The 23,569-nt window shown below is 37.5% G+C and overlaps 1 protein-coding gene across 15 annotated transcripts in view; it reads left to right on the top strand.

Moving 5' to 3' along the window:
* The window catches only part of fgd4a (FYVE, RhoGEF and PH domain containing 4a), a 125,821-nt gene that overhangs the window by 39,431 nt on the left and 62,821 nt on the right, over nt 1–23,569 (top strand). For 2 of the 15 annotated variants that reach the window (XM_088646828.1, XM_088646834.1), the window contains exon 1: nt 19,811–19,951. The exons of 10 other annotated variants lie outside the window; for them this stretch is intronic. In XM_088646828.1, the coding sequence (XP_088502954.1) occupies nt 19,897–19,951 (55 nt within the window). In that variant the 5' untranslated portion in view covers nt 19,811–19,896. Of the gene's footprint in view, nt 1–12,598; nt 13,049–13,381; nt 13,701–19,810; nt 19,952–23,569 lie in introns of those variants that run through there. 3 more of the 15 variants (XM_088646837.1, XM_088646838.1, XM_088646842.1) reach the window with 3 other exon arrangements.

Below are 23,569 nucleotides of genomic sequence, written 5' to 3' on the forward strand. Positions count from 1 at the left end.
AGACACAAATTTACTGTATCACATTATCTAGTAAAATGATCTTCCCTCCTACTGTTCTTTCACTTTTGCTGTGCTTTACAGGACAATGGGTGCAGCTGTCAGACATTGTGGGTGGAAATTTGCCCTCAAATACCACTTTTTGATCTGATCTAGTTTTTTCTCATGGCAGTCTGACGAAGGTTTTAGTAGACTTGTACATTCATATTATTTTTATTTTGAGCAGGAACCAAATGCATTTTTGAGAAAATTGTGCAAGAACAGGTTTTATCATTTATACAATAATACCTACTCATTATTCAATTTAATTAAAAGGAGACCAGTCTCTTTTAAAATATGCCTGACTTGAGCTGAAAATGCAACAGGAAAGAGACACAGGTTAGTAAGTTGAAGGTTGATGGCTGATGGTAGCAGACTGATGCTAATAGCTCACGTTTGTTAGCCATTGAAAGCCCAAAATTTTTAAGCCTAAACCCATTTTTTTGTCAAAGATTTCAGATGTTTATACAGTGTATATATGTACTGTACAGTGGCTTGCAAAAGTATTCAGACACTTTCTAATGTGTCCCATTTTTTATATAACAGAATACTGCACACTGTGACACAACAGGGCGCCCCTCAGCCTGTTGGGAAACGTTTTTGCTCTGTTTTACCTCGGCTTATACAAAATCTCCTGTGAGAATAGTGAGGCGACTAGGACACAAGGCATGCTACAGTGTTTCTTTGAGCAGTTGGCTTGTGGACTCTTTCAGGCTCAGAGTTTCATGCTTGTACATGTCTCTGTCCTTTTCATGACCGCCTCCGAGATCAACTCGAGGTTATCTCAATGCCGCCGAGCCCTTCACTCACAGACACCCTCGCCTCTGGTTTTCTCTCTCTCATATGCTAGATTTGAATTTGTGAAATTTCCAGCATCATTAGATTTCTCACTTACTTTTTTGTTGCCGACTGTGTATATACAAATTCACATACAAATATTTAGTGTAAAAAGCTTTTAAACTTATTGTAAACTTGAATTCTTAAAGTGAGAACTAAACTAAGGGTCAGATACTGTATGTTTCAGTACATGTCAGTAAAAACTAAAGGGCAAAACTGAAAAACTGTTGCCTTGCTGCAGTTTTTACTTATTCTTCTTGAAAAATTTGCACATGGATAGCAATTTTTACGTCTTTCCACAGATTGTCAGTAAGTTTCAAGTCAGGACTTTGACTGCTCCACTAAAGCACATTCCGTTTTTTAGATTATTGTTTTAGTGAAAGCTACATTTTTTCAATGGCAAAACGTTCTATAGTCTAAAAAGGCTAACATAGAACATTTTGGCCTAATGCAAAGCACTATATTTGGTGCAAACACAACACAGCACATCATCCGAACAACATCATGATATGGGGATGTTTCTCATTGGCAGGGAATGGGATACTTCTCAGGACAGGGCAAATGAATGGAGCAAAGTAAAGGAACGTCCTGGTGGGAAAACCTGCTCCTAGCTGCAATAAAGCTCAAACTGGGACAGATGTTCACCCTCCTGCATGGCAGCAACCTGAAACACATTGCGTTAGCAAAAGCATGCATTTACTTATCTATGCTATGTACATGGAAGATTTGCAGTGACGAGGCTTGTGGACAGGGCTTCTAATGCTTGCATGGGTTTCTATAGAGTTCCTATGAGGCAGTGCTAGTGATGCTCACATTGTGTGGCTCTTATAAACAACTGCAGCGGGAACCACATGGAGCTGGCATATTGCCCAGCTAGTGCTCATTATGCAGCTCCACAAAGTTTTAGACTCCTGGAGCATAACTACCAAGGAATTATTTTACTGCATGAAGATCTGAGCCCTTAACAACGAGAATATGGGGCTGTTTTTTAATTAGCATCTTGTTGTTCAAACAGCCCAAAGTGAAAACCACCCATTTCAGTTCTGTAGAATCACACATATGTGCTTAATCTACAGTACTTTAGCATTCTCCCAAGAACTGCTTACCACACTGCTTTTAATTCACAAAAAGGCAGGATTGTTGGTTTTACTTTGCTACACATGCTAAAGGACCAAAAAGCCACTGCTGTGGGTCAAAGACAAATGGAAACATCTTACTGACATTAGTTTCATGGAGTCTAAATGCTTGGTTTGAGAAGTTGTATCATGTAATTTGGAATGTTTCGGGAAGACCCGGGATCCAAAGACTTTAAGTTGTGTGTAACGCAATCAGATAAGTAAGTGTTTATTTAAGAGATTTCAGAAAAGTACAGGATGACTGGTAGATACATTTGGACAACATGGTGGACTTGATTCAGGCTAGCCGGCTGTGACTGGAAGTCTGCAAAATCTGACCCCGTAATTGGTCAAATTCCACAGGGTTTGGGTGGGTTTATACTCATTTTGGAATCCCTTGGATTGCTGTACAACTCATGATTTTTTTTCTCTCTCTAAGAGAGTTTGTGACACACAGGATAAATCCTTAGAATAAAATTGTATGGATAAGATTTAATTTACCCTTTTGTTAGTGAACAAATTTGAAGCCTAGAAGAGTTTTCCTGTGTTGTACTGATGTATTGAGAGAATCCCACATTTAACAAGGCATTCCTACAGTCTGTCCTCAAGGGCCAAAAGTCTGGAGGCCTTTTTAGATCTCTTTAAATCATCGCCATCTTAATGCCTTTGACAGGCCATTTCAGTAGACCTTAACCTGCTAATTAAGCAGCTAATGTCTGAATCCTTCCTAGTCTTACTGTATTTATCAAAGCCCTGATCCAATGGTCAACTATTGGATATCTTGTGCTCTTTGTTGTTGATCACTGTTCTTTACATCATGTTAAGCAGGTTTAAAGCCTTCATCCAGGGAAAATATACAGGAAGCAACCTAGGTTCATCCAGTCCGTGCCATCACAGGAATTTGTTCTTTCCAGTATCAGTACTGTACATTAATTACTGAATCGATCCTTAATTGGCTATTTGAACCCAGAGCTGAAAATCAATCAAATTCTTAAGTAGATCCAATAGAATTCTAATAGAATGAAATAGAGAAAAGCTAAAGATGTCTGCCCAGGACTTGGAGAGCCCCAGGACTTTGTTTTGAAGATGCCTTCAGTCAGGAGCTCACAATCACACTAATCTTCTGTTGCTTTACAGGTTGTTCGGTTTAGTAGCAGTGGAAACATGAGATCCATGTAGTTTAGCAGGAGCTGGGTTAGAAAGCCCTATCTTAAAGTTTAACGTGTGAGTTTCAGTTGAAAGTTTATTTTTGTCATTTGTGCCAAGGATAGGAGTAGAGTGTGCTCTACAAACTGGGACAAAGCCAGCATTGCAGCATTACAATACAACAGAAGACCTGTGGGGGCTTTCATTATCGACTGATTGCCATTCTGCGGTGTGGAAGGCATGCTGCGCAAATTGTGTTGCATAAGCTGCCTGTTTCAGCTCAGCCCTGTAGAAGTTCAGGAAATGATCTATACTGAGGAGACAGGATATCCATAATCCTCTTGCTGATAAACGGAACTGGGACTGAACCGAAAGGGCCTTGTTCTGCTTGTGATACTGGCTGTCGAGCTTTGTGTCCATAAGAAGCTGCAGTCACAACTGCTGCACTGGCAATATTCATACTGGCAATTAGCTGTATTCATTTTTAGAAAAACACTTAAGGCTGTTCTAGATTTTTTGTTGCTGTTTTCAAACATACATAACTGTCGTAGATGCTCTGTTTCAGTGTGTGAAATTATGCATGAGTTATTATGCTGATTTGAGTTTTCTGATGCTCCCCTTTAGGGAGATAGTGTTTGTCTCTTGCGACAGTTGTAGATTTACTTTGAAAGTACCCTTGGGTTATTTGTCATTCCTGTAAGCACTGTGCTTTTCTGTTCCAATCGCATTCATACTATTTTCTCGTCTCATAAGCAGAGCTCTAATGCGTACATGTATACACTATGTGAGTAGAATATTAATTGCGGAATTAAATGCATTAATATTAAAATATCTTTGTAAACTCATACTTATTCATTCTGGACTTGTTTTGTACAGATAATCCTGAATAGAACGTTCAAGAATTAATACTGCTGTGTTGTAGAATTTATGTTCTGAAAGTTATCAGTTGTAAATGTATGATAAGCCAAGGTATTTTTTTTCAAAGAACCCCTGAAGAAATTCAACACTTCTGTCTAGGCTTTCTAAATATTTGAACCAAGGAACATCTGGTATCAGATCAAAAGAGAACTGAAAATTACACTTTTTGCAATTGTAATTTCATTATATCAGTTCTGAAAATGTAAGACATTAACTTGTTCCATTCAAGTCTTTTAAATGTCTCTTAAATGGCAAAGCCTTTTATGTTAATTATTTGAAATGACCCCCAGCTATTTTTTTTAACCGTGGTAATAAGCTGTGTATAATACATATTTATGACATTTATACAAATTTCCTCTTAGAAAATTAAGTGTTTGACCTTTCCAAATAAACATGCCAGCATTACTAAAGTTAGAAACAATTCAGATGTATGTATGTATCAGAGGTCAGAAAAACTGAGAGTCTAAGGTTGTGAAACCAGTGTTGCTATGGAAATAAATACAGATATTTAGCTCCTGGAGTAAGAGACAAAGAGAGTAACACCGGAAAGAAATTGATTTCAACTTGAGGCCTCAATTATCTGCTGCATTCTACAACTTGAGACACTGGATTTGTGCTTTACTGGTTGGTGTGCTTAATGCAAAGATTTGAAATTAAACAAATGAAACAGTCTTTCTTAGGTTTTTTACTTAAAACCTTTAGAAAAAAGTGGAAAGTTCAAACTATCTGAATGTACTGCTTGTGGTGTGGTGAATTGATTGAATTATGCTAAGTGTAAAACAGTTTTCTTACCACTTAATTCTGTAGAGGAAGGAGGAAGTATTTTCTTTTTTTTTATAAAAGGCAAGGGTATTTTAAGAAGTTTCTGCTGTCAGCAGTAGCTAACCCTGATGAGAGTAGTTTACACCAGCAAGGTCTCTGAAGATATACTGAAGTCTCTCGAAAAGGACTATACACACCTCCTTCCTCCAGTAGCTGCTCTGTCTCAACACTCAGAAAACCTTCCTCAGTTTTGCACTTGAACTATGGGGAAGCAAACAGACACCACTGTCAGACTCATTGGAACCAACTTGTCACCCACTTTCTCCAGCACACCAATCTACCTGGGGTTCAAGCTGGATAGAATCTTTACTTTCCATCATGACATTGGTGTTTCGGCTTGAAATGTAGAAAACGGTTATTTCTGTTTTGCAGAGAAGCCATAATTCGTCAGCATACTTCTGACAACTCGTCAGTCAACTCTGTGCACTTCTGTTCCAAGCATGATATGTGAATGTAGCCCAACACCAACCCATGATCTGCCCATTTTGTCTTGCTTTCCACCCCACCACCATCCGGGCAGCACTCACAGTTGCTACCAATCCAGATCACTCCTGTGATGAGATCCTTCAATGATGGGATCTTCCAGCTGGAGGAAGCATAATGTGTTAAGAGACACAATGCTTTCATGAGAGAAGCTCAGGCTTTCATCCAGTTAGATGTCCATCAAGACAGGAACGAGCAGATCTCAAGATATTGTAGGAAAGATCGTCCTTCTGGTGGATGTCCATCTCTACCACTCTCATTGACTACAGGCTACTAGGGCAACGAGAAGTGCCATCAAATCCTCCTGTGGTATGGTCCTGCGAGGAAACACAAATGCCTGATCATCAGGTGGAGGAGAGCCCCAATTCACCAACCTGGAGGAGTCTGGGTTTCACCCAGCTGGATCTCCAGTGGCTCTCTTTCTGTGGGCTGTTCAACACTTGGATTCTTAAATGAAGACTCTACCCACACACAAGGAAGAGATTCGTACCATATAAAGATAAACATTGTGAGCAGAACATGGCTGCTCCTTTGAAAAGGACTTCTGTGGGAATATAAAGAGGGTTGTGAATACAGTAGAATAACAGTATATTTTATACCGGACTTACAGTTTAGCTACTGATGAAGTAAAGAGATTATTTTAAGGTATTTTCAGGTGGTGTGTTTTGTGACAGACTGAAGATTTAATGATAGGTGGGTTTCATTTATATTCTGCTCTCTTTCTTTTGCTCTCTTGAAAGAATTTGCTCTGCTGGAATCACATTTGTGGAGGTTGGTTCTCAAGGCAGAGGTTTTCTTTTTAACACACTAGTAAGCAATCTGGAGGAGCAATAAAAAGCCCTGCAAGATGTTCAGACGGGACCCCCATCCTGCTCCTGGAGGGCCAGTGTGTCCACATGTTTCCATGTCCAGCTGGGCTCATAACACATGGAATCAACTCGTTACTGAATTAATTGGACCAGTTCTACAGCTTCTCTTTAGGGGCTGGAGCTTAAAAAGATCAAGAAAGCCTACAGACATACCAGTCCCCCAGGGCAATGACTGGAAACACCTGTGTGGCATTGTATAGTAAAAAGTATACAATTAAAATTAGGGCAGTTATGCTTTGGTAAGACATTTAATTGTTCAGTTTTGGCATCCACATGACAAAATGGGTATTGGTGTTCTGAGATCACTTCAGAATAGAACAGAAAGATCAATCCATGTTTTTGTCTTGGGCAGAAGAGACTATGAGGTCTTGAAACATGTATTAAGAATTTGAAAGGAAATTGAGAACTTTCTCTTATGTTTCAAAAGACAACTTTAAAGCTACATCTTTATTACACCCCGTAGCCTACACCTTTATTGATTTTTCTAATATGTTCTGATAAATTCAGACATTTTCCATGAAAATATTTTGCCAGGATCCACATGGTCAAGAATCAGCCTCATAGAGATGTGGCTGGAGAGTTTCCATTTATTTCCAATGCATAACTATTTTGCAAAAGAAGGCATTTCCTAAAAATGTTATTGCAAACCATCATAATAATAGCCAGTGTACACAAGTTTTTTTATGTGCTCTCAAAAATTCTCTAGACATGTAGACAAGGAAACAACAAGCTTTGAAATCATGTTTTTTTATTTTTTCAGTTCCTGTTTTTGTGTTATGTGGTAATATAATATGAATGCCTTTCTTTTTGTTAACACAGGCGGGCAAAATGGCTTCTGCATATTTGTAACCTTTCTTTTGATTGTAAAAAGGTAATTTCCCTATTCAGGCTACTGCAGTTTATTGAGTCTGAGCTAATCCTGGTTTCTGTGCCTGGGTTTACAACCCAGACTAGAGACTTCTGTCAGCCATCAGCTAAATAAAGTGATAATCCCATAACATTAATAAGCTACTGTACGTGCCATGTGACAGTATTTACCACACTCAATTCCTACAGCACTAAGGAGTTCTGGCTAAGAGATTGTTCTCTGGGTCCAAACAGGATCTTTGAGACCAGTAAGCGGTGTAATGCAGTGGTTTTCTGCTGTATATTAGTGTATTTCTACTTTTGGTCATAGATGATTTGATTTGGATTTGTACAGTACCAGAATCTCCTCACACACACTTAATATTGGTGCAAATTCATCTCTACTTCTGTTTATGATCATTTTTATGGAACTCTTTTCCCTAGATGTAATCAGGTGACCACACGGGAAAAAGCAAGTGCTTATTTATGCTTCTAGTAAATGTTTTAATCTGAACTCAAAGTTTGCTGTATGTTGTCTACTGTATATGCTTTTGCAAGGGCATATTCTGCACCTGAAACATTTTCCATGATTTATAAGACTTTTATGCCTAGTACAGTACCCTATTTATTGTATGTACAGTACCCTACCTTATTCTTTGGTGCAAACCATTGATTAGTCATCTGCAATATAATTACAAGCGTGTGCGATGGGTGCAACTATTCCTTGTGAGTTTTACTCGCAGTGCTCAGAATAAACTCGAAATAAATTCTCATGGATACAGTATGAAGGTTTCTGCAAAAAATAGCTTAAAACAAAATAATTTTCTATATGTTCATGTGAGGGTGGTGGCACAGTGATTAGCATTGCTGCCTCGCAGCACTGGGGTGCTGGTTTCAATTCTGGACCAGGGGTGCTGTCTGCGTGGAGTTTGTATGTTCTCTCTGTGTTCACATGGGTTTCCTACAGGTGCTCCGGTTTCCTTCAATGGTCCAAACACATACTGGCCCTGGTGTGAGTGTGTCTGTGACGGCCCTGTGATGAACTAGTGTCCGGCACAGGGTGTACCCTGCCTTGTGCCTGTTGCTTGCCAGGAGGAGTACTTTCCTGTGACCTCAATTTTGGGGAAAACAGTTTGAAAATGGATGGATATTCTTATGATTTTTGGATCTATGGTGCTGTTTTGTTATATTTTCATGTCGTACATGTCAACAAAAGGATTTTAATCTGTGCTATAGAGTATTGAATTTAAAAGCCATTTCCTGTATTGTGGTTTGGCAACCTCCTCTTTTTTCCAATGCCAGTACCTGTGTTTCCAAGAAATCACATATCCGCAAGGAGCTAGATAGAACTGTAAGTGCTGTGTACTTCCATTGCAAAAGTCAGCAGACTTTTATGGACTTGGCAAGTTTTTTGCCAAGAAACCTGACTGAAGCTTTGAAATGAGATTGGTCGTTATCTATTTTCACTCGTTCAGTAGTCATGAAAGTGCGCAACTACTATTAAGAATGAAGCTAAGCTCACGGTTCTTTGAAAATGTATCAGAAATTTAGTTTGCCAAACTGAGGATTCAAATGGCCTGGTAGAAGTTTCAAAATAAAAATCCTACATTCATTTACTGTATGCTGTTTAATATAAATGAGAATAGGGGTTGTAGCTATAAAGGTTTGTCAGTTATATAGCAGCAATCTATTTTTTTATGGACTAAGAAATTATTATATTTTGCTTCATTTATTTTTAACATGCACACATACAGGACAACTTTTGTTGCTGTGTAAAAGTCTGACATTCTATCTCAAAATAAAGTTTGCTACATATCCCAGTATTAGGCTCATGTGAAAAATGTTTGTGAATAAGCATATTCCACACACCCCCTTTCAGCTTGCTTCAATTAAAATGTTCAACGATTTATTTAAGAGCATTCAGAACTGGTGAAGAAAGCTGTGAATGTCCTGATACTTTGCAAGGAAGACTGGCATTTACATTGAACAGATTCTGAGACAGTGAACACTTCACTAGATAAGTGTTTTGAAGGTCACTCTAGTTTGGCCTATTATTTTGGTGGAAAAGTAAAGTACTGATTTAACTATTTAAATTTTAAATTAACGTAATTCTTGTTTCTGTGTGTACTTTAGTTTGTGACAGAAATAAGATCTTTTTCAGCAGGATTCCTTTAAATACTTATACAGGACTAATATTGACGTGTATTATTTAAAGTCTGAATATGTGCTTCCTGATTCCTGAGCAGTGAAGCAAATAGTATTGCAACACTCTACTGCCTTCAGATACATAATGTGTGACCATTTCTCATTAATCAGTGCCGCTTCGCTTTAATTATAGGTGATTAGCTGCACTTTTAAAGACTACATTTCTCTGAGGCAGAAAGCAGGGAACCAGTGCAGATTTAAAAGCTGGAATCTTGTACTAGGTCTGCATTCTTGGACTGGTTTGTGGGTTTACATTTTTGTTTAATTTACTTCTAGGTTCTTGCTTTGTAACCACATGGTGAAAACAAGTATACCTTATTGTATTTATAATTCTTATTTGATTATATTCTTATAATGCTTACTTGAAATACTTTGTGCTGAATTTCTGAATACTGAAAAATACTGAATTAGAATTCTAATTAGAAAAATAATAAATACAGTTGTTATAGGTTTAAAACTGTTATAAAAACTGAAGCTGTGTTGATTGTTTAGACTTTTTAATGGTCGACTTTGTGAATATTCACACTATATAATATAGATATGTTTTTGTTTAATACTTGTTCCTACTGTATTTGCTGTAAATGTCTTTACATTGAAATGTGTAATTATGACTTTTTAATTTGAGTAGTACCTCCATTTCAAACCAGTAATTTAGCAGTAAGTAATTTAGCTGAACAACAGTGAAGCATGATGAGCAGAAAACACTAAAAAGTCAACATTTTAGTGAAGCAAGTACATGGAGAGTGGCTGCACATGTTTAAAGTCTTTGCTGTGCTTTTGAAAAAAGTCCACTAGATTTGTAGGATTGTGTCTTTGACAACAGATTCATATAAATTCCAGTCAGTAATCTATTACTTAGCAATACCAGATGTATTTTAAAGAGCAGGGGCTCATCTAAATATCCTGACCTTTTGAACTTCTTAAATAGAGCACATAGACAGAAAAAATAATGACTTTGTGGTAATGAGCAAGACTCTCTCTCAAGGGACTTTCCTTGAGACCCTTTTGGTTCCTTATAAAAAAACACCCATAGCATTATTAACATTATTAACAAACTATAAGAAAATGCACTCTGCTCACCGAAAATGTGTTGTAGGTCAGAACATTTTTTATTAAATATACCATTTGAAGCATAATAGGTCACTTTGGCATTCTTTAATCTTGAGATGCAAGGTTATTTAATCTTCTTACAGAAGTAAGATTAAGGGTATCTGGAGCAAGGCCCATTAGTGTTAGAAAAGCAGCGAAGATTAAAGTCCTGTTGGTTGAGGCTGATTATTTTATTAATATTTCCTGGAGAGATTTTCATGGTTTTGAGGTTATCCTATGGACGTGAATTTCAAGTATTCAGACTTATAGCACATCTACATTCCCGTACAGCACAAAGCATGACTAAATGCAGTGTGTAATGGCAAGATATGAATATTTCCCGGCTTCCACTACAATCAAGGCTTAATTGAATTAAGCAGAACTAACAGGAGCTCCAGATGCCAAGTTACAATTATCTAAGCAGTTTCTCCACTGTTAATCATAGCTTTTTAGCGGCATTATTGCCCAGTCAAATGGCCTGTGTAGCCACTGGCAATTGTTTAAGCCCTCCTCCAGCCAATAGTTGTCACTCAGAAAGCCAGTAGGTCAGAACCACATAAAGCACCCAGCTGTGGCCCTGAACAATAGGGGGTCTGAGCGGATCTCTCCATTTCCTCAGGCGGCCAATCTGTGGGGATGAAGGGCCATTAGCTGACAAGTTAAATTAGACAACATGAAACCCAGATCGGAATGATACTGCGGAAGTGCACTCAAGTGAGCTCGTGTGTTGCCTGGTGGAGTTACAGTGGAAGCTGTGGGCTGTCTGTGGAGGGCAAGATGAAGCCATTAACGACACCATGACAGGCTGCCCATAGGTTCTGCAAAACTAATTACAACAAAAAAACACACACACACACAGGAAAGGAGGACAAAATCCACAGAAGGAAGTGAAAATAACACACTCTGACTGAGAGTGTTCATCACATGTTGCTAAACAGAACAGTTACAACATTTGACTTTTATTATTAATACAGTCACGTTAAAGAGGATCCCAGTTTGTTGTGGTGCCTGAATTCATCCAACTGACCAATTGAATTGATATAAAAGCTGGAAAATGTGTTATTAACTTTCTTAAATGAATTGCTTGACAAGCTATTACTATTTATATTTACGGCAGCACGTAATACATTACCAAGAGTTTTACATTATTTGCAGCTGTTTAACTTCTATTTAATATTGTAATATTTTCTAATCTACCTTCTTTGTTTGCTAGTAAGAGCTGACATAAGGACATCGTGTGAGTCTTTTTTATCATTATTGGAGTCAGAGACACTACAGGAGGCGTCATCTTACTGAGTGTTTCTCTGTCTCAGGGAAACCAGGCCCACTGCTCTTCCTTCCTCAGATTAGGAGTATCTGTCTTCTTCCACCCAGTGAAAACCCTCATATTCATACACTGGGTGACGTGCTGTAAACCTTTGAGAAAGGGTCAAATGAATAAACATTAAGTTCATTTCCTAACATAATTGGGATTTTTGTAATGCATTTAAACTTCATGTACACTTTGTAAAGGTAGTTTATTCTAAGCTAATTTTCCAACCATTTGCCTTTCTGGCATTTCCTAGCTTTTGAGCTGTTGTTATTTCTTATCTCTGCACATGTACTGTAGTTTTTTTTTTTCTGTTCCCTAGTGCTCTGATTGATTCACGTTCGTTGTTTGTTTACTTCCTTCTGAATTTTCAGTTCTGTCATTTCATTACTGTTTTTAACGAAAATAATAAGTAATGCCCTTAAACTGACTGCTGTAGGGGAAAATACTCTTACAGTTAGTAGTTACAATTCCGCTATGCTTTAATACTACTTTTGCACTGTACTGCTTCTTTCACTACTATTTTTCCTACAGCTACAACTGTTTATTATCTATAAGAGCTGTATGAATAATATAGCTCAATAAATACATTAATGTTTAAAATATCATTAATGTTTACTTACTATGTACAGCAGATGTTTTTGCTACAAGTATACTGAATAAATAAATTAAATTAGCAGTAAGGCTAGAAGAGAGCTGACTTTTTAGAACAGGAAGATTTAAGAATGCCATCTTCTTGTGGAGTTTGAAGTCATATGTCTGTGCTTCAGGCTTGTCATTTCCTGCCTACATTCTACCTTTTAACTTTAGTTTTGTTTGCGTTCAGTAACTGGCCTGGAGTTTCTTTTTTTTTCGGTCTTGTGGTCTTGTCACATGCCTCAAAACACTGGAGAAACTGACCTCCACCCCCATCCCCTCCTCCGCAGACCAGCCTTTCTGCCCAGTTCTGTGAGTTCTGAGCTCAGTCAGCGCCTCTTCTTTAAAATGGGGTCAGCACCTGCCGGGCATGCCCAGTGGCAGCAGGAGGCCGCGAGTCTCTCCCTTGTAAGAACTTGCGCTGCTGAGAAGCAAGCACAATAGCTGTGATTGTTTCCCAGGCTCGCCGTCCAGGCAGAAAGCAGAAGGAGGAGAGAGGCAGTGCGAGAGATCTGCCAGTGGCTGGAGTGGATGCGCTTTCCTCAGAAGCGGCCATATGTTCCTCACTCTGTCGGAATGTGATGATCCTTGCTGAAGTGCTGAAGGTGTCTGGAAGGAAGGAGGGGGCAGCTAGCGCTGTGCTAAGTTGTCGGCGCTGGAACTGTGCTGATGGAGATTCTGACTGAGGAAGCAAACACAGATGTCACAATGAACGGTCGTGCCCGTGCTTGTATGAGGTCAGTGCTGCTGCTGCTGCCCCATCGCTGTTTCAAAGCTGCCTACATTTCTTTCTTTAAATAGACAGAACAAGGGTATATACATGTTGATATCATTATCACTTAGACCACATCCTCACTAGAGTATGTGAAATGAAATGATGTGTTAATGCAAATGATCTATTTAAACATATAACTGAAGGAATGAACTCCTTGCATTAAACATGCTGCAAAGCAAGATGTGTGGTTTTTCTTTTTTGCTCCGATGTGCTGGATTCACAGCGGCAGGAGTGCGCTTTGTTTGAGAAGGGAGGGCTTCTGCAGTGACTGAGACTGGGCAGGTTTGGAAAAGCTGCTGCTTGTTTAGCAGTGGTCAGTGTAACCTAGCGAGCGCTGTGCTGATGGCTTGTACATCTCTGAAACCCCCACGGATAAGGCTCTTGTTGAAAATCTATTCGATCAAGGCTCGCTGTTAACATACTGTAAGCCTTCTTCCACCAGCCTGCTGGAATTGTTGAAGAGCTTCTCTCTCGGTGACAACAGAGGAAGTGTCACAATCTGGTGATATTGGTTAAATGATGAAAGCAGAAACTGCTTAGAAGACACATTGGAAGTTTTTGTCTTGCGTTACTTTAAAATGAAAGAAGTGCCCACACAGACTGTGGCAACAGAAGTGAGTAAAAATCCGCTGTGGTACCGTTCATTTGTAACTGCTTGGTTTTTTGTCTTATTTTTCATGCTGTCGTGCTGTTTTTTTATTATTGTCTGAGCATTTGCATATTTTGGGTATTGTTTTGACCAGATGGAGTTTACGTTATTGTAGCGTGGCTCGTTCAGAGCTTATTGTGTCCTCCGAGTGCTCTATGCTGGCTGTGAGGGAAGCCTTTGTTTTTCAACAGCGCTGTGTCTCATCCTGTGCTGGCAGTGTACAACAGCAATAAAGGTCAGCTTTCATGTAACCCTGCACTCTGATGTCGTTCGAGCGAATTTCATCTTTGTTTCTACAGGGCAGTGTGTGTGAGGGGCAGATTTAACCGTGGGTTTTTCAAGCGAGTGATCTAGCTAAAATGCCTCTTCAGCAGTGAAGGGATGCTGGTAGATACATGGGCTTCAATGTAGCGGATGTGGCTTTACTAGCCACTGTATCTACACTCATTCAGGATAAAACATGTTGTTTTGTTTATTTATTAGCTCCTGGAGTACAGTAAGATATGTTTGCTAATTCTAACAAACAATTTCTAACCCGGAGTTTCTTTCTATTCGATCGAGCTGTGCTAGAAGCACATATTAGCCTTTCTGGAAGCAGTGCTTTGATCGACAACAGAGAGTAACTCATTTTTGCTGTTTACAAAGCAGCAGCTCATTGCATCGCTATTCCAAATGAATTTTCTCTTTAAAAAAAATACCAATATGATCAATATTATTCATATTGTGAAATAATTTAGGAGCTTATGCAGTAGGGCTCTGTAATCAGTCTAGTGCATGAAGCCGAGTCAGCACTCAGCTGGAGGTTTATGTGTTAGTTCTATAATTATTTGCTCATTTATAACTGGTTGCAATTTAAAGTTTTGACGTTTTGTCCCCAAAATACAATTTGCTGCATTTGAGATTCTAATAATCTGAATGTAGTTGCAAGGTCTGTAAGTTAGAACTAAACAATAATGTGTCTGAAAGTACATGCAGGTTGATAACCCTTCAATTCAGGTCAGTTACTCCCCTGGAAACCTTATTTCTCTGTAGGATTGTACAGTACCTTGTCAAAATTTAGAAGCTTAATAGGCCAGAATAGGGCAGTGGTTTTATGAGAGACCTCAGAGGAAAAATCAGGAATGCCATTGAAAGAGAGTTTCCAGATGGCTTTACATCATTGTTCGACTGAAACATTTTTATGAATTGTTTTTAACAGTTTTACTGTGTGATATGACAAATGGCACAGGTTTTATGGTTATTTCTAAGAATTCTGTCTCCTGAGAAAGTTCACTTCCTCGTTAAGCATTTGTTGGCTCTCTTGGAAGTACAAAACGAGTGCTACAGTAGTCCTGGGGAACCCCACTGTATGTCACGTTCTACGCAGAAGTGGAAGGAAAACTGAGAAGTGTTCAGCCAAATCAATAAGAATTCTTAGCAGATAGCAAAAAATACATGCTAGCTGGTTCTGCAATAACTAAAGAAGTGGTTCACCACATAAGCTGTTTACAGTAAAAACAGTGCATGGTTAAGCAGACTACCCCAATTCATGTAGTACTGAAATACTGTACATTCTCAGTATTAGGTGAAGCTTATTTGCTTTTTTCTAGCACAGTCCCATGCCATTGTAAGGAGAGGAGAGAGCTTGATCATAATGATACTGTATGTCAGTCCTTCTTCAGGCCACTTGAGAAATTCGTAGACCTCATGCTAATCCGACACAAGCAATCTGCTGCACAAACTCGGCTTGTAGAGCCTTGCTCAGAGCTGTAATTTGCCACATTCTTTTAATTGTTGGAGCTGCACTTGGATAAAGGAGCTTATTGAAGACATGCTGAATGACTCTCTTTCAGATGCATGCCATTCTCAAGCAAAGTTCTTATGTTGTGAGCTGTATCGTTACAGTATGTTAGGTGCACAAAAGAATTATAATTTTGTGCAGGCCGACATTTAAATGCACGTGTCTCTGGTGGTCCTTTAGTAACATAGTGCAGCTGAAGCAGTGCTACTACCACTGCTGTGAAATAAACTTTTTGAAAGACCTTGGCAGGGGTAAGCTTGATCCTGACCTTTAGTCAGATTAAATCTAGCCGCACAGACTTGTTGAATTAGTTTCATTACAACCTGAGATCCCCAATGCGGCTCGCAAATCTTTCTTTTCAACTCTTTCTGTCCAAGAATAAAATTACACTAAACATTAGGTAACAGGAAGAGAACAAAAGCGTTAATTTTTTTTCATTGCCTTACTTCCTGTATGATATCTTTTGTTAACTTTGAACAGTGTAAATTTTAAAATCTCTTTCACAAAATGGGAGAAGAAAAACTTTGAAACGTCCCCTGTCGTTGCGTAACTTATAAGAAAAGTCATTAATTAAGCCACTTCTTTTTGAGAATTAGGACAGATGTCCTAAACAAATGTTTCAACTTTAAATTTGAATTATTCTTACAAGGAATCAAAGATCTGGACTCTTGACCATTATGTTGGATATTTCGTTTTGTTTTATTTTGGCAATGTCAGAAAAATGTTGGGGTTTTCACAACCTCAGACAACACAGATGTTGTTAACAAGCTGAAAAATAAAGTAACCTAAAATCTCATAAATCACTTTAATTCACATTTTTTAAAAAATCTCTAAAATCTCTAAAACACTGATCTGTTGATGGATCTCCAGTCTTTTTTCTTTTGTGCTTTTGGGATGACCTGAATTTGCATTTTATTGTTCATTAAACGTTGGTCTAGTTTTCCAGAAAAAAATGAATTTGTTCCTTGAAAAGAGTAAGGTATCCTTTTGAATATTTTAGTAGTCATTACTTATAACAATCAAATGATAATGATTTATTAATAATGTTTTTTCTTTATTTTTGTTTTTCTTGTTTTGTTTTTTATTTCAGGTCAACCGTAATGTCTGTCATTTTTTATAAACCAATTTTGTAAATCATTGAACAACAGAAAACAAAAAAGGCAGTATAATAGGAAAACAATTCCCACAATCCACAATTGCTTATTACACTGCTGTTGTATTTTAATAAGAGAAGGCTTTGTGTTCTTTTTTTATATCACCTCTGTTAGACACTCAGTCATTTACAGTATATGTTACCGCCATTACTAATATGAAATCATTTATCTTTTTAGTTAAATATCTTAATGAATTGTTAAGATAGTGCTCAATTTAACACTTTAGGATATTTTATTTTCCTTATTTACTAATAAAGACATATATCTTAGATTCAAGAGTTTTAGATTCCATAAAAATCAGCACTGGGTGTTCTGTCTGGCATGTGCTGTTAGAAAATGAATGCCTCCTCTCAGATTTATTTTTCTATGTGTGACAGACTGCGATATTCAATACAAAAATATCTGGGATTCATCATGTACACATACTGTATTAACTGTAATGTTCTGTTTAGAGTGATTCTACTGTTCGGTTCTTTGTATTATGACAGAATTAAAGTTTGACACTTCAAATGTATCAAAGACATATTGAATCCTTCTAATTACAGAATTAAAAATCAGGACGTCTGTAATATTTAGGAAATGGACAGACACAGCAGACTCCTCTTTCTACTTATAATGTAATTTATTCATTTATGTTTGTAACCAGCTATTTGTAGAAATCACTTAGACTGTACTTCTTTGTTAATGTCTGTCCACACTGAACAGCTGTTGTGGAAACAGCTCTTTATGAAAGGAAATTAAGAACAGAAACAACAGAATCATTTCCAGCTTTACTAATCAGGGTTTGGTCATGAAAGCCCTGTTTGTGATGGGTTCAGGTCTCATTGTCCAGTCATGTAAAGTCTGGTTTCGTTCTGTGTCAGCTGAAATGAATAAATGAAATTAATCTAAACAAGGATTCACAATGAGATGCACCAAAGACTTTGATTATGTTATTATTTTAGTGCAGTAACATTTTAACTACTATAAATTTTGTAGGCAAGAAGAGAGTTAAAGGACACCTGGAAAAAACTAAAATCAGTTTTGGTTTACACATTTGAGTTATGTGTCTTCATACATCTGTAATTACTAAGATGTTTAGAAGTAAATTCTGCTTTGGGACATTATTCTTGTACACTCTTGTACGTTTTATGTTTGGTTATAATGGTGGATCATGTGTAAGAGTACCATGCCATTTTGATTCCTTAGAATTAACACTCTAGCATTTTAATTGATTACTACTACAGAATTACAGAACGTTTCTCTAAAGTCTTTTAATTTTGGCAATTAATCTCAGCCTCATTCCTATTGAACATTCTAACATGATGATATTCTTTGCCCTCATAAAATACTACAAGAAATTAAATCTTTCCTTGAATCAGAATTCCTTCAATTCCTGGAGCCAAAAAACTTGTGTACAGAAGTTGTTTGGAGTTATGAGATTATTTTCAAATGTTTTTCAGCTGATACCAGAAGAAAACACCAGAAATCATGGAAGCTGAAAATAATAAATGAACTTGTAAGGTGTTTCTCAGGCAGCAATGGATGCTAGATTTAACTTTTTATTTCCACATTTCTGTATGGTGTACGGAGAAAAAAAAACCTCCCTTGGGGAAGAGTAAAGTATTTTGAATTTAATCAAACCTTGATAAAGAAGAGCACTTTTCAGAATCCCCGAGTGCACTATCACAGTATATTCTACAGGGACAATCAGAACAGAAGTGGTCTCTAGTATTTCCTTCTGCATTATGCTCACAATTAAATTGGCATTGTTGACCAGTTTTCATTCCCAGTTAAACAAATATAACGCCTCATCATGTCTTATACTGAGAAGACCCTCTTTATGTTTATTGAATCAATTTTCATGTGGGTTTCTATGATATAATAAGCAGGTTTAGCTTGTCAGTGCTGCACCAGAATCAGTGTGCTTTTGTAGTTGTTTTCATACTAGTAGCAGCCAAACAGTTTCTTTTTGAGTATCTCAAGCATTGCTGTAAAACATTTGCTCCATCAGCTGTGCTGGAAAGGCTCCACAGCTGTTGTATCCAAGAACAGATCATGACTACTGAGTGAAGATGTTTCTTCTAGCCCTCTCTCCTTGAATGACTCCTGTCGACGGCTACGTTTACTGACAGCAGTTTTGACTGAGCCTCATTGTTCCTGAAACACTGATACAGGGCAGGATAGATGCTCTAGTTTGAAAGAAGGCTACCTGTTTTACTGTAAATTGAATTCTGTGTATGCTAAATTAAGAGGAAAAGAAGAATGTAGATGAGTCTTCACAAGATATAATGTAGTCAGCTGACTATAATATAATAATAAAAAGACAGTCTTCTTTAAAAGAAACTGCAGAGGAGTGCCAGCATAATTTGTGATTTTTAATAAGGTGATTAAGTTAAACGTTTGAACAGATCTATTCATCTGGGATAAGCCAATTTTGCAAACAGCTTAAATCTATAGAATGCCCTTTCCTATTTTTTTGTTTACTAAATACATTTACACTATTACTGTATCTTCCAATCCAGTAAAGGTTATTCTAACAAAACTGCACACTGGAATTTTTGTTGCCATTTGTTGCCCTGTTGCCTCAGTCTGAAAAATAACCAGTTAAACAGGCTGAACAGCTGTTCCCCAAACTAGCGGGGAAATGATAGGAATGCCTCAGCCAAAACAGTGCATTTGCTTTCCTGTTGTTATCAACAACTTGCAGTTAAAGCCTATAAATGTGATTGAAATTAGTAAAATTGACATTCAGGTGTACAGATAAAATGCTGAATATTCTAGAGGAAGTAACAGCCTGTCTATAGAATTCTGAAAGTTAAAAACAGAAGAAAGTGTCCTGTTAATGTCTGACATAAACCTTTACATTTTCAAAGCACAGTGGGAGAGTTTTTTTTAATGCCCTGGTTACGTTCTACAAGACAGGGGGCACGAGAGCACGTCAGTTCAATTAAGACTCACTCAACATACTGGGAGAGAAACAGCTACTGAAGTTCTTGCATGTCTTAATTTGTCTTGCCCAGCAAGACAAAACTGAGTTATTATTGCTATTGACATAGCCACAACCTGCAAGAGCAGTTACATATTAACCATTGACAGTACTAGCCCTGTTACGCCACAGAGCAGTGTTAGGAACTGATCTGTCATGCAAGTCATTTGAAGCACAACAGCAGTCACAGTACTGTGAGGAAGTACTCAGCAAACAAACTAAACAGACTCTTCTTTTACATTTGGAATTGCCATATGCAATGGATAACCACTTACACAGAAGGTACCGTATGGATTCTGGACCTGCTTGTAAAGGTACAGGTAGATATGTCATTCTCCTTTTTCAATAATTAAAAGGGAAATTCAGTGTGAACGTGATTTAAGATGCATAGATCTAGCTCAGGCTATTTTCTTCCTGTTTTTCAAACTTGCTTCACATAGAGAGAAAAATACTGTATGTATTGTGTACAGATTTGCAAGTTAATTTTGAAGTCTTGATCTTCTAATAACTGGAAACAAGTTTAATGTAGAAATATAATATTCCCAAGGTCTTAGTTTTACTTTCTGTTTTAAAAAAAAGTTTTGTTTAGAGTGACAGAACTGATCATCTTCGTAGCCTGTGGCTTCATTTATAATATTTTGATTATTTTATGTTTATAGTTTAGTTCAGAGGGTGGTGTTGTACTTGAATGTCCCTTAAATTACATTGCCAGAGACAGAGAAAAACCGAGACAAACATTTTTGGATATTCTGAAAATTAGATGTCAGACTGTCAACCAAAATGATATGGTAAACCGATAAAAGCTGTTTTCTTAATAGCAGAGTAGGTGCGATCTTAATGTGATGGTTAGTGGTTTATGAATATGGCTCCATCTTTGGATGGCTTTGAAAATAGGTTAACTTTATTTGTTAATTAATAATAAGTTAAGTGATGTTAATAATTTCAGTTATTAACAGAAGTAATGAACATACTGTACGTATTTCATAAATTATTAGTGCCTCGTGTGTAAAGCTCTTGGTGGTAATGTTGTGAAAGTGAAAATTGCTCGTGTGAGTTTACATACAAATCTAATTTGGAAATGGCAAAAGCATTCATTAGCAGGCAGTGTTTGCTGGTGAATCCTCGAAACATACTGTATCCTTAACAAGTTCGTTGCTTGGATCTTAGCTTATACTAACATGCATGAGCATGTGTCATCTGTTATAGTCTCATTGCGCTAGCTTTCTGAGGATTTCAGAATAAAATTCGAAATACAACTCACTTTTGTGAGTTTTACCCCCTTGATATTTTAATGGTTTGGCACCTGACTAGATCAGTGAGCTGTTATATCCCTCTAGCAATACCATTCAATGCCCTTAAACATTATTTCCACTCTTTTTCTGCCTTCTTTCAGTTCCATGGGGTTCATACCATGTTTTCTCTTCTGTTGCTCTAAGGCGGTGAAATTGTCTCCCAAAGTTGAGAAATTTGAAGGTCTCTTTCAAATTCTGTCATAAAACTTTTCCCAGTGTGATTATTCTTCACCCTCAACAGCTGATTTTTGCCTTACTACTGTCACCCTTGCGTGGTGGTTTTTGTGAACGGAAAGCAAGGGGGACCTTTGTCTCCAAATTGTGTTTCCAAAATATTATTTATCTTTCACTTCAGTATCTGTGTGACTCTTGCTGTGGAGCTCTCACCCACAGGTCACAAAACAGTCATGGAGGGGTTGCACTGCTCATTTGGATGCCTCTTGCTTCCCTTTTTGCTGTTTGTCACTTCTCATTTTGGTCTTCTCTTTCGTTCCTTTGCTAACTCAAGGTTAACAGAATAAGATCCGTTGCAATTTGATCTCGTTTTTCACTGGTCCTTTCTCATGGACTCTGCAATACCCAGCTTTGCTTTCTCAGCCAGTGTAGTAGAAGGTGTGAACATAGACTATACACGAGCTAAATGGGGCTTACAGATGCAGCTGGTATTGATAGTACTCTGCTGCATAATGGTGACTCACAGGCCATCTCAAGCTCTGTTGAATGCTAAACCCTTTCTCACCTCAACAAATTCATATGCTGGGCGAGTTTAAGGTTTTTTTAAAAGCCGACAATAACACAACACGACTGTGTCTGGTTAGTGTATTAGCAAATATTATGCAAAAGAGAATGGTGTTGTCTCTTGAGTATCTCGAGTTCTTGGCGAGTGTACCTCGTTTTGCTGTCTTGTAGACTGTAGGCCCATTCCTTCACTTTCCAAAGCCTTTAAGCATAAATTGCCTTACCTCAGTTTGCCTTATTTTTATATGTTAGAACTCATTTCTTTCATCAGGAATGTTTACTGCTACTTGCCAGTAAATGTAGAAGAAATTAAAAACTACGTTTATTGTTTCAAACAAAGAATGTCAGCAATTTTGTTTGCAAATGTTACATTTGTCAGTGTTTCAAGTATTTCCATAATGAATATGTATTTGTGTGAACGTAGGGGTTAATATAAGGTTGCAGAGATTTCATTATTGCAACTACTGTACATACATATGCTGTTTATGTCTTACAAGGAACATCTTTCAGGAATATTGTGTTTTTGAAGAGTGATTATTTTGATTAATTCTCATAATGAATTATAATAATGTGAATATGAATTAGCCCTTACCATTCCACTAAGCTAATAACAGAAACCTCTATTCATCTTGTATACAAATTGAGCATCAGTTGCAGTTGACAGCTGTTACACCTTGGTCACTGGTCAAAGTTAGTCATGCCTCCCTGATAATAATAAGAGTGAAACAGATGTCCATGGCTGTTAACTTTAATTTTATATATGATAAGCAGAAACATAACAATTTAGATGGGTCTGCTCTTCTGGTTTTTGAAATGGTGACAGATAATTAATATACACACAATATAAAGAAAGCTCTCATAATTTAATCAAAAGATTCATACAAATATAAGTAAATCATTAAAAAGCTGCAAGCTTTTAAAATGTACTGTACACAGGAAAGTAGATTTTTGACTCACATGACTTGTGTCTTATTAATGAAAGTTTGGAGCTTCTTTTATATACTGCCACTCGTGTATGTGTATATATACAGTAGATGCAATGAAACTTGTTGAAACATCCTTCCTTCTCTTGGTTCAGTCATAACCAGTATCTGTATATTATAAAGCAAAGTGGAATGCTGGAGAGTATGCTATGTACAGTATTTTGCAATGCGGAGCTTTCGTAAATTCTAAAGGCACAATTGACTTAATTGTCTGAACTATTTTAAATTCACGGAACATAATGGTGCAGGCAGGAGCTGCACATTTAACAAGCCTTGGGTCTTGAATAACAGCAGGAAACCCCTTGATGAGGTTGGGGCATGTCCACAAGGATTTAAAATATTTACAGTTCAATCACATTACAGTCTGTCAAAGTGTTGCCTGTAGCTCTGAAAAAGCACTAATCAAGGACAGGCTGTGAAACCAGAAGGAAGAAGGCTTTGTTCCTAATGTTGTTCATGGTGCCCTAGGTTTCATCTCATGCTGAGGTATCCTTGCTCTGTAAGAGCATATCTTTAATGGCCAGTGAGTTGTCCAAATTAAGTGAGACCCCATGCTGGGAACACTGACAAGCTTTCATCACCTAAATAAGATTGTTAATGTGCTGTACTGGGGTTCAGAAACATGATACAGTATATCAGCACTGTTAGGAGGTAGAGAATAAAACAATAATACAGTATTAACAGTGGACAGAGCACTGACTTTATAATATATAAGCCTTTCTATTTTAGAGTGCCTTATACCCATTTAAAATAGTTTTAGAAAACCTTTTCTTAAATGGTGTGTCCTTGACCTGAAAGATCCAAATGCTTCCAAATATAATGCCCTTTCTCAAAGCACATGCAAGTTGAGGGTTTCATCTAGTCATACAGATTCCCAAGAACTCCAAAACACAGTCATCCTTGTCCAGGTTCTTTACAT

This window comes from Lepisosteus platostomus, chromosome 9 (genome assembly GCF_059453375.1).
Source record: "Lepisosteus platostomus isolate fLepPlt1 chromosome 9, fLepPlt1.hap1, whole genome shotgun sequence".
Taxonomy (NCBI): domain Eukaryota; kingdom Metazoa; phylum Chordata; class Actinopteri; order Semionotiformes; family Lepisosteidae; genus Lepisosteus; species Lepisosteus platostomus.